The sequence below is a fragment of the Mixophyes fleayi genome, chromosome 1, assembly GCF_038048845.1.
Source record: "Mixophyes fleayi isolate aMixFle1 chromosome 1, aMixFle1.hap1, whole genome shotgun sequence".
NCBI lineage: Eukaryota > Metazoa > Chordata > Amphibia > Anura > Limnodynastidae > Mixophyes > Mixophyes fleayi.
The window spans coordinates 223,661,726-223,674,237 of record NC_134402.1 but is presented as its reverse complement, the minus strand read 5'-3'; the positions used below and the strand labels follow the sequence as shown (position 1 = coordinate 223,674,237).

Sequence of the window (12,512 nt, the reverse complement as noted above, 5' to 3'; positions counted from 1 at the left end):
TCCATGGAAGTTTGAATGAAAAAAGAAAAATGTCCCAAAAACAATATATGTGAAAATCCAGGGTAACTTACTTGATGTCGCTCGGTGGAAGATGTACGCTGAGCGGGGGTCCCTCCTATGGACTTACAGTGTCTCCTGTCTATAGTATGTACAGCAGTACAAAGTGCAGACACAAGTCCTGTGTTTGACCAGAGGTAGCGTATACACGCTGGATGTATCCCTCGCAGACAGCTGTTCTGCGGGTTGAGGTTGATGTTACTTAGTAGTTGATGTGCGCTGAGCGGGGGTCCCTCCTGCAGACTGATAGCGTCTCCTGCTTTAAGTTTGTGTGATGATGCAGGGCACAAGCACACAGCCTGTGTGTAACGGAGGTGGCGTGTGAACGCTCTAGATATCCCTCGCGGACAGCGGTTCGGCAGGGTGAAATAAGCAATCCAGCGTGCTGGAATGTGGAGATTGAATAGGTAGGCACTTAACAGTGCTATATGGTTCCGTGTGAATGTAAATACCAACGCGTTTCGCTCGTAGCCAGAAAGGCAGTGAGCTTCCTCAGGGTTTGTTATAATAGAACTGGTCTTCCTTCCAGTTTTTATAGTTTCCAGATTTTTTCAAATTTGGCGGCAGCAATCTCAATTAGCTGGGCGGCGGCTCAGCTGATGACATGGAAGTGTGAACACCTGATAATTGGATTATGCACAAACAAAAGATGGAATGCTGCCAAATGTTTAAGGTTTGAATGGAATGGAGTATAATACACCACTAATTGAAGGTGTCTATAAATGATCTTACATATTATACAATGTATGGACAGTGCATGGCTGTCAGTTATATACAATGAAATATATACTGATATAACAATAATAAGGAGTTAGCAATAATAAAACGATTGAAAGAAGTGGTCTGTTGTTAGCGATGTATCTGATGTATTACAAGCAATGGTCTCTGGTTTAAAACATCTTGATATGTTAAACATCTGATATATTTAAAAAATCTGATATATTCAAAAAACAGATTCAGTTGTTGGGACAGTACGCTTTCCCAGACAGTTTTGAATAGTATCAATGAACAATGTATTGTACGAAAGATTCGTACACAGACAGGGATTGAGATAACAGTATAGGAAAACTAATGATGCTATTACTAAAAAGTAATAATGATATTACTAAAAATGCTTGTTGCAAAAGATGCTAGTTACTAAAAAAAGGGGGGGGACGGACGATAAGCCCTGAAAGGTGGCTAACTCATCCCGATAGGATGAATGGGAGGCAAGGGGGAGGAAGGGTGGGAATTTCAGGATTTTAAGAAATAGCCCAAATCAAAATCTATATTGAGTCCCTTTGGAGTCAGGGTTTTCAGGTAAAATATCCACCTGGCTTCCTCCTTTGAAATAAGGGATACATAGTCTCCGCCCCTCCAGGGTTTGGTGACTTTACAGATCCCTATATATTTTAAGGCAGTATGATCATGGTTGTGGTATTTGAGAAAATGAGCAGATACGGTGTGGTTCTCTGACTTATTTTTAATGTTCCGTATGTGTTCAGAGATACGAATGTGCAATTTCCGGATGGTGCGTCCCACATACTGGAGGCCGCAGGGGCACTCCAGTAAGTAGACTACACCTATGGTGTCGCATGTAACCTTGGTTTTGATTTGGAATGACTCCCCCGTGACATGGGATCTAAAAATGGTAATGGGTTTTAGTCCCCTCTGGTTAGTCATAGTGCAAGCCTGGCACCTATGGCAAAAGTAGAAACCCCCACTATTCTCTTTAAGCCAGCTCTGTTTCTGTTTATGTTCTAGCTCCCCCTTTGCAGTGGGGATGCAGCATTTAACTAGCTTAGTGTTGAGAGAGTCAGATTTCCTATAGGTGATCCTTGGATGTTCTGGAAGGATATCCCTCAGGCGGTCATCCATTTGTAGTATATGCCAGTGTCTCCGTATGATTTTTTTCAAAGTCCCTATGATTGGAGCTGTACTGGGTAATGAGTGCTGGTGGTAATGTGCCATCTGCATCCGTGGTGATTGTTTTGGACAGGAGAAGAGTTTCCCTATCTGATTCTTTAACTTGTTCAAAAGCCACGTTAATGATGTCCTTGTCATAGTTCCGTTCAAGGAACCTCTTGGTCAGGATTTTGGACTGATCCTCGTAGGACGCTAGGTTAGAGCAATTTCGTCTAATGCGAGTGAACTGGCCTTTTGGTATGTTGGTAAGCCATCTTTTCAGGTGGCCACTCGTTGCTGGAATATAGGAGTTACAGTCCACTGGTTTGAGGAAAGTCTTAGTCTGGATATGGTTGTCTACGATGGCTATGTCCAGATCTAAGAATTCCACCCTGGTGTCGCTGATCTGGGCAGTAAACCGGAGGTTAATGTCATTATTGTTGAGATAGCCCAAGAACTCTTGGAGCATGTCCATGGTACCCGTCCATATGCATAGCACGTCGTCTATGTATCTATGCCATTTTAAAATGTGTGGACTGTATGGGTTATTGTGCCAAATGGTTGTGTTTTCCCAATGTGCCATGAACAGGTTCGCGTAACTATGACAAGGACTTAATTGTGCAAATTGATGCGTCACAGTAGGGACTAGGAGCAGTACTTAGCCAGCTGGGGCCAGACGGGTAGGAATACCCTGAGGCCTATTTGAGCAGAAAACTGCTGGACTGGGAAGTGGGGTATGCCACAATTGAGAAGGAATGTTTGCCCATTGTTTGGGCAGTCTTATTTGCATGGACGACATTTTACTGTGGTGACAAGTGGCTGCAACGCACTTCAGGGGAAAATGGCAGACTTTTGAGATGGAGTCTTGCACTTCAAAATTATGACTTTCACATAAGTCACAAGCAAGGAAAGGCTCACAGCAGTGCGGATGGACTGTCTCAGCAGGAAGAGCCAGATCCCCCGGGTCCCCTCCGATAAACTCAAGAGACTGCAGGACCAGGGACCAAATCGTGGGGACATGGCCCATTGGTGGCCCACAAGGACAAGTGTGGCTGGATCACTTATAAATAACTTATTTGTGGCTGGATCATGTAGAAATAATTTATTGTAGAAATGTATTTCAATTAGTGATGCATGCACCAATGTATGTAATTGCAAATGCACTTATCGTGTTACATTGGGATGTGCTTTGTATGGAAATGTCTTGTTTGGGGTTGTTACTCTTCTTTGGAAGAGTCCTCAGGGCTCCCCAACAGTGCAGGTTTTCAGGATCATATGTGACATAATTAGGACCACCTGTGGATCTGTTAAAAATGTGTCAGTCAGTAATGAATACACCTGTGCTCCAGAAAGGAGATATGGAAAACCTGCACTGTTTGGGAGCCCTGAGGACTGGGTTTGGTCTAGAGACTAGAGATGCTCAGACTCGATTCCCCGAGAACCGAATACACCCGAACTTAGCATATCACACTTTTTCGGAATTGAAAATGAGGCAAAACATCATTGTTATGTCGTCGGATCTCGGGAGTTTTGAAATCTATAAGTACCGCCCTCCACGTCAATCTAGCGCCATTTCATAGAGGTACACAGAAGGGGTATTACAGTTCTTGGTAGTCTGTAGAGCAGTTGGGCTGCAACATAGATAGAATTGAAAGAGGAGAGGGTAGCAGTGTTCAACAAAGTCTACAGTGACATTCAGGAGAGCTCCTGAATTGCTAATTGTCATTGCTGAAATACAAATCCTAGGGCTGGCAGGCTTGTGTAATTCTGCAGTCACATTCTACTGTGTTATATAGGTAACACACAAAGAGGAGAGCTCTATTGCTCCATTGCTAATTCTCATTGCTGAAATACAAATAGGGCTGGCAGGCTTTTCTTCTGACTTTGCAGTCAAATTGTACAGTGTTATATAGGTTACACACAAAGAGAAGAGCTCCATTGCTCTAATTGTCATTGCTGAAATACAAATACTAGGCCTGGCAGGCTTTACTACTGAATTTAAAGTGTACGGTGTTATTAAAATGGATTCACAGCAGTACATAATAGAGCAGGAGCACCAAGCATCTGCTGGCACCAGTCATGATGATAGTAATCCCTCTACATCATCTGGTAAAGCCTATGTAAAAGTGCATAGTGTTTTTAAATCAGGGAAACAAAAATGTAAAAAAACACCTTTTACCTTGGTCAAGAAAAAAAGATCTGTAATCCAGGTAAAGTTATCTGCAGAAAAAAATAAAATTGCCAACATGCCATTCTACACACACAGTGCGAGTTCTGCAACTGTCACTGAGGCATCTTCTTGTAAGTCGTGACCAAGCAAGGCCTTGTCATTCGGACTCCAAAAGTGGTGTCCAAATACTTTTACGTGTAAAAGCTGAGCTGGAAGAAAACAGTAAGGCATTAGAGGAAAATGTATGTTCAGATTCAGACTTTGGACTTGCAACAGGATGAGGGGGATATTTGTGTAGCCAACGAGGGCACTAATGAGGATGTTGATGAGGATGATGTTGTTTGTGTAAGTCTTGCACCGGTGGAAGCAGTTCTGGCACGTGATAAGAAGAAGGCCATTGTCATGCCTGGACATAAGACCAAAAAATCCACTTGTTATGTGTGGAATTATTTTTACCCAAATCCAAACAGTTGTCTAGCCATTTGTAGCGTTTGTAAAGTCACAGTAATGTAAGCAATGGATGTCTAAATAAATGTGTATATGTATTACCTTCCACTTTGCTGCTGTTTCATCAACTAGATTATAATTTTGTGGGAATTGGGGCTGATTCAAAGCTCACTGATGAACTCGCTTTTTGCTGGAAATTACAATGGCTCTTTTTAGTGCATTGTCTGGCACCCTGGATTGGTGTGGGTCTGATAAAAGCACGCATCCCGGTGGGGGGTCAGCGCTCGTTGTCATGTATTAGCTGTAGAATTACCTCAGTTATCCAAGAAACAGGTGGAGTGATCAAATTAGCCATAACTGGTTTCATGATCCAAGGACATTCCATTTTGCACCACTTTTCTTTTCTGCCACTGCTGTGTGCCAATGTGTCCTAGATGTGCTAGGAACTGCTGTGTGTTTGAGTCATTGCTCTGTCGCTTAGCATTCAGCCAGGTCGCTGCAGTATTTGTGTATGAAAATAATATTGTGACCTGTGAGGTGGTCGAATTGACTGCAAATGACTAGAAATTAGTATGATTGAGGTTAATAATAATGTAGGAACAAAAAAGAGCAACATTATGTGATTTTAGCATATTGTAGCAATTTTTCTAAAAAATACAGATCCAAAACCAAAACGAACACACACGAGGGCGGTTTTGCCAAAACCAAAACACGAAGCGAATCCAGATCCAAAACCAAAACCAGTTCACGGGGGTCAGTGAGCAGGTACAGGTAAACACATGCTAATTAGTCCTGTTCATCACTCAGTGACCAACACGTCTGTCTAGCGTGTATACACAATAGGGGTCCGCTGCCTTCCTGTCTGGTGCGGCTGCATCTCAGATAATGCCAGCAGCAAGTTTTAGCATATAACTGAGTAGTGTAAATATTGTTAACTTTGCATTGCATGCAAATCCATGTTTGAGAAAACATGGGTATTGTATCCTGATACTATATTGTATCCTGATGCTAAAAATAACTCAGACATGTTGGGGGAGGGGGAGATTAGGGGGCAGCGTTACCCTCTACCAGGAGTTATGTCAGAACTGTATAAAAAGTGGGCTGTTTGAGCATGTAATGTTCATACCATCTGTACCTTTCTGGATGTCACTAGTACCTTCAACTAGTGACTGTGAACTGTCCTTGTTAGGACTACCTGAGCTAATAAACCATCATTTTGCTTCAAGAACCTGCTTTGAGGACTACTTACCCTGCTGTAAATTCCTGTGACCTAGAGATTAGACCCAAATCTAATCCATTCTCCGGTTGTTCTGAGATGGACCCTGCATTCCAGTACCAACATTTTGCCCGCTACCTGCAGCTCTGGCCAGGGTGATAGGCCAGGGGGAAGCATCCACAGCAACCCTGATCTGAAGGCCAGAGGTCAGGTATACCACCCCAGGTGTACCAGCAAGGGGTATCCTGGCAGCGAGAGTTACCCAGAAGGAAGCAGTTCTAAGTGCAGGTGTAGGAGCCTAGTGATGGCAGCAGACTCCTCCTATTGCAACAGGAGGGGCAGATTTGAGATAAAGAAAGGGAATGATGGCAAAGTAAGCCCAGCCAGTCCTGATCGATAACAGACAGGGTGGCATAGGTGGTCCATCCTGTCACAGGTGGTATTATTTAACCTATACATTGCAGTACTCATCTGATGGAATCTTGGACTATTTAATGCAAATCATCAGCTAAACTTTTGTCCAGCATATGCCTGTCATTAAATACTGCAGTCCAGAAATATAGGCGTCACAACCCTTGAAGCTACTCTTCTGGTCCAAAGTTTGGAACAGGGGCAGACCTTCCAAACTGTTCAATCTAACATTCACCCGCATGGCCAGCTGTTCTCCTGAAGATTAGCCCTGTTGCTGTGGAGTAACAATGTTAACCTAGCATGAGGAAGGGGGCTGAAAAAAAATATTTTGTCAGGGTTTATTGGTATTTTTTTTTTAAAGTCTTTATGTCATTGTTTCTACTCTTATATTTTAAAATACTCCAATGTTATCACTTTTGTTCTGGTAAGCTGTCCTAATAATATATATTTATTCCACAAACACCCTTTTTTCTTGCAGCTGCAACCTCCAGAGAGATACTCTTGCAGAGCCTCAGTCCGTCTGGAACAATCTGCGTCGAATTCCTGTCCGCCAGGAGAAAAGAGTGCACTTTAATCTAGAGACTGTGAACACCAAGGATGGTGCATGTGAAAATGGGCAACCCTGTTGCCCAAAAGAGGAAGAGCTCAAAGAGCTGGTGGTGAAAATAGAGGGTATGAAGGAACAGCTGAGGGCTGCTCTGGTGAGAAAAAGTCAGCTGATGGTGATACTGCAACCCCCATGCAACCACACTCAGGCAAAGCATGAGGGGAACAGATGATAAACAGATTGTCTTTGTACACATTGTCTAGACAAAAGCTCTTTAAGAGTTTGCAATGTAATTGTTCAGTTCTTCTAGTGAGGAGTTGCGGGCAGTTCATCACTAAAGGATTTATGCATAAGGGAGGAGTCATATAGGCACTTTGAACAAAAGGTTGTAGTGCCCAAATTACTCTGTACTTACACACTGAAGGGGATGTGAAGTGCTCAGAAAATATGCAATCCTCTTTAATTTCAATAAGCCATCACAGAGTAGTTTGAGCATTCTATCACTTTACTAGCTGGAAAACAGCTAGCGTTCAAAGCACCTGTGTGACACCATCTTAAGGCACGTGGATATAAAGTAATTTGATCCCTAAAAATAAATAACATCCTTTTGCAAACAGGCAAAACCATATAGCAAGCATCATGCTAATGCTATATTTCAATTGAATTTATTAATTTATTCATTCATGCTCCTTAAACGGAAATATATTTTTGAATGTGTCTTTGTTTATTGTATTATTTACCCAATGTTTGTATCATTATTTTTTTTAAAAACATAGGGAATTTGTTTTACAATGATATGGTTCCTTAAACTTTGATTATTGTGGAGAAGCAGACACAAGGTCATAGCAACAAATCTAGGAAAATGTCACTCCCACAATACAAGTCCATAAATCTGGCATAGCAATCAACTGACCTCCCATTTGTAGCTGAAATTTCCCATGATGCTTAGCTGGTATTGACTAATCCTTATATGAACTTACGGCAGTAATCAGATAGATGTGATTGCATATTACAAAACATTTTCTATAACCTAGAACACTGCTTTATATCAGTTATAATATGTAAGACTACATCAATTACCACAGTATTATTTACAATAATTGTATTTAATGGTTTAATAGATTTGGATTCATTCACTGTTTATGTATCTAAACTAATTCTGAATTGTGGGTCTCATGAATTCAGAGCTGAAAGCAGTAACGATATTATTTTGGACTTCTTTTGGACTGGTATTTTTGGATATTTGGCTACTGAACTGATTTGACTCTTTCCCAATTCTCCAAGGGTATTTACGTTAGATGAATTCCTAATATTATCAACTACATTCACTCTTCAACAATGATACATACATTTACTTCCTGAGCAAAGTATTCATGTTCCAAGGAAGAAAGTCTGCTGGTCTTGCATCCAATACTCTCTTGGATTTTTTTTAATGCCTAAATTCACAAAAGTAGATTTAATGTCAGATTTGTCTGTAACTTTCATCTTAAATTATTGTTTTATAAATAAATTCACAAACTCTGCCCAAAAAACCTTTGTAAATTTGGGGGTAAATGTATCATACTCCGATTTGTACAAGTCGCCGGAAATCGGCGAGTTGACAGCTAAAATCTAAAGCGGCGCTGCCTTATAAAGGGAAGTTTCCCTTTACAAGGCAGCGCCGCTTTAAATTTTAGCTGTCAACTCGCCGATTTCTGGCAATTTGTACAAATCGGAGTATAATACATTTACCCCTTGGTGTTATATACTTTAAATTTACCAGAAACTTTTTCTTCAGTGTCAAATATCTCACAATAATGTTCTAAACACTGATGGATTGTTTGACCACCTCCTGGCAATAAACCTGACCACTGTATCATGGGTGTCCACAGGAGGGCACCCCCTTACCCCTGCTACTTTGCCACTCATAACATATAGCAATACTGGGTCGGGACAGATACAAGACGACCCAGGCACATAAATAGTACAGGAGAGTTTTTATCCCAGTCCCTCTGTATCTGCATTAGTTGGGAAGAATCTACACAGAGTGCATGACGTTGGGGATAATCTATATATTTGGACATGAGCTAGACAAGAATCAATACAGGGGAATGTGAATGAGTTCCCACTCCCAATCAATGCAGTGCAAAATTAATGGAGTGCTGCAAGCAAGCAATGATTTGTGCAACATTGCTGTGGAGTTTGACGGTGGGAGGGGATTTTAGTGCAAACTAACACTTCCAAAATGCCAAGCTCCCCCTTCCATTCTCTGACATACATGCTTTCAGACCATTCCCCAGGGCCTTAATTAGGGCTAGGCAAGATGAGCAACTGCCCAGGGTACAAAGCTAAATGAAAGTAGGGCACAGGGAAATTAATATATTAGGTTAATTTGGCTATAGTTGAGATGAAGGGGATGTAATATTTCTTTCTTGCCCCAGGTGCTAAAATGTCTAGCTGCGGCTCTGCCATTCCTCTCCCTTAAAACTTTTTCTGTGGACTCTCATGTACTGGATTTAACTACAATCAATTTGGGAAAAGCTTGAAAGGACAAAGAGTATTTGAGACCAAAAAAGCTAACTTATGATAGGAGCAGGAGATAACAGCTACTTATGGCCCAGCATGCCCTGCTTCCATTAAAATTTAGCATCAGCCAGTAAAATACAGTAGTCAGGTTTAACACATGGAGGTAGGCAAAGTTGTAGGAAAATCCGTTGTAGTTTTAGCCAATGCCAGTTTTAAGGGGTTGGGTACGTGTTAACGGGGACAGAGAACCCTAACACGCTTCACACCTACATGAAAATTCCAAATGCATGAAAAAACAAAGGCAATCTAAACAGACTTACCTCAAAAGCGAAGATCCAGCTTTTTCGTTTTTTCATGCAATCTGAATTTTCGTGTAGGTGTGAAGCTTGTCGGGGGTTTTGTCCCCATTACCACAGGTTTTAAGATCACGTTTGTCATTTTGACGGTAGTGGTCTAAAACAACGACTTCAAACATTTGTGAAAAACGGTGTTTCCAATAAAAAGTAGAATTATAAACCCTGTTTTCGCTCCAACTTTTGCTTTTATGAATTTGATTTGATTTTTGCATACAAAAATAGAAATTTGTTTTGAGTGTGGAAAGGGTGATTAGGATTACCTATTGTTGTGAAATTGCCCTATAATAACTTTTATAAATACCTGGTGATTAAAAGTTTTGGGGTTTTTTTTACTCAGTAAAATTTTTATTGACGATTTTTGTAGCTTGTGGCTGATAGATTCCTGCAGTGATTGCTGTCTATTTCAATACATGTGCCCCAAGTTGCTCTGTGGTATATTGTTACCCCAGCAGCGCTTTCTTGTACAAGAGAGGCATTAGTATTCTGACAGAAGAACTGAAAAATAAATTAAAGGAAAGTTTTATGACCTATGTGGAATAACTCTGCAGTGTACTGTGTATGTCTGTAAGTGGTATGCATTCTCTATATCCACACTCACAACACATCATTTTACTGGATATATATTTACAATACACATACAGACAAGTCCATAAATATTGGGATATCGACACAATTCTCATATTTTGGGCTCTATACACCACCAGAATGGATTTGAAATGAAACTCACAAGATGTGCTTTAAATGCACACTTTCAGCTTTAATTTGTGGGAATTTACATCCAAATCAGGTGAACAGTGTAGGAATTACAACGGTTTCTATATGTGCCTCCCACTTTTTAAGGGCCAAAAGTAATGGGACAAACTAAACAATCCTACATCAAACTTTCACTTTTTAATACTTTGTTGCAAATCCTTTGCAGTCAATTACAACCTGAAGTCTGAAACACATAGACATCACCAGACGCTGGGTTTCATCCCTGGTGATGCTCTGCCAGGCCTCTACTGCAAATGTCTTCAGTTCCTGCTTGTTCTTGGGGCATTTTCCCTTCAGTTTTGTCTTCATCAAGAGAAATGCATGCTCAATTGGATTCAGGTCAGGTGATTGACTTGGTTATTGCATAACATTCCACTTGTTAGCCTTAAAAAACTCTATGGTTGCTTTTGCAGTATGCTTCGTGTCATTGTCCATCTGCACTGTAAAGCGCCATACAAAGTGTTCTGAAGCTTTTGACTGAATATAAGCAGATAATATTGCCCGAAACACTTCAGAATTCATAATGCTGCTTTTGTCAGCAGTCATATCATCAATAAATACAAGGGAACCAGTTCCATTGGCAGCCATACATGCCCACGCCATGACACTACCACCACCATGCTTCACTGATGAGGTGGTATGTTTTGGATCATGAGCAGTTCCTTTCCTTCTCCATACTCTTCTCTTCCCATCACTCTGGTACAAGTTGAGCTTTGTCTCATCTGTCCATAGGATGTTGTTCCAGAACTGTAATGGCTTTTTTAGATGTTTGCCAAACTCTAATCTGGTCTTTCTGTGTTTGTGGCTCACAAATGGTTAACATCTTGTGGTGAACCCTCTATAGTCACTCTTGTGAAGTCTTCTATTGATTGTTGACTTTGACACATATACACCTACCTCCTGGAGAGTGTTCTTGATTTGGGCAACTTTTGTGAAGGGGCTTTTCTTCCCCGGGGAAAAAAAAAATTCTGTCATTCACCACAGTTGTTTTCCGTGGTTTTCCGGTATTTTGGTGTTGCTGAGCTCTCTGGTGCGTTCTTTCTTTTTAAGAATGTTCCAAACAGTTGATTTGGCCACACCTAATATTTTTGCTATCTCTCTGATGGGTTTGTTTTGATTTTTCAGCCTAATGATGGCTTGCTTCACTGATAGTGACAGCTCTTTGGATCTCATATTGAGAGTCGACAGCAACAGATTCCAAATGCAAATGTCACATCTAGAATCAACTCCAGACCTTTTACCTGCTTAATTGATGATGAAATAACGAGGGAATAGCCCACACATGTCCATGAAATAGCTTTTGAGTCGATTCTCCCATTACTTTGGTCACTTAAAAAGTTGGAGGCACATATAGAAACCGTTGTAATTCCTACACCGTTCACCTGAATACTACTTAATAGGAGCAGCATTTTTCATATATGTGAAAGAGACACATGGGTATTTTACATACACCTTCATATGTTTGACTGGCGACCTTCAGGATGCTCTCCTTAAGCGGAACTGTGATAGATTTACTGAGAAGACACATTTCATGTACACTATGCATGACAATGCAAAATGCTCAGATATTATAAAAATAAAGTGTTATTGTGAACAGGAAAAGGAGGTTTTAAAAGTATTCAGCTAATCTGTCCGTTTATTGATTCAGTGAAAGTTACAAGGAATGTAGAACCCAACAGACTGTAATACCTTGCTAGCGGAGTTGCCTCTCTTTCCTACAATTGGTTCCTTAGCTTACATAACTCGTCTCTCTGGCCAGTACCTACTTTTCTGGTCCCAATTTCAGTTCTCTGCTTATGTAAGAGCATATGAGCGGGTGGAATGTGACACAAGAAGAATGCAATCATTCAGCTGCTATATAAGAAGCACACTAGTGACTGACAACTGCTATTGAGGAGGCATAATGGAAAACTTCTGCTGTCAATTACCAGCTCACTTCTCATATACCGGTTTCAGAAATAAGCTCATAGTGATTGTTTCATGTATAGCCACCTTTTCACAGGTGTTAGAGTGAAAGAGCCAAGTTGTGCACATAAAAAACTGTCACTAGGCCCAATCTGTACCCAGGGGCAGAGCTACCATTCGACGTTCCTAGGCAGTGGCAAGGGTGTGGTGCCGCTTCCGAAGGACAGGGAGGTGCCACCTCTTGTACCAGCCCTGAGTGCA

The 12,512-nt window shown here is 41.1% G+C and overlaps 1 protein-coding gene across 1 annotated transcript in view; it reads left to right on the top strand.

Moving 5' to 3' along the window:
* GRIN3B (glutamate ionotropic receptor NMDA type subunit 3B) overlaps positions 1–7,792 on the top strand; it is a 79,373-nt gene extending 71,581 nt beyond the window's left edge. The window contains exon 9 of the mRNA XM_075205968.1: positions 6,664–7,792. Within this exon, the coding sequence (XP_075062069.1) occupies positions 6,664–6,964 (301 nt within the window). The 3' untranslated portion in view covers positions 6,965–7,792. The remainder of the gene's footprint in view (positions 1–6,663) is intronic.
* The last annotated feature ends 4,720 nt before the right edge of the window (positions 7,793–12,512 follow it).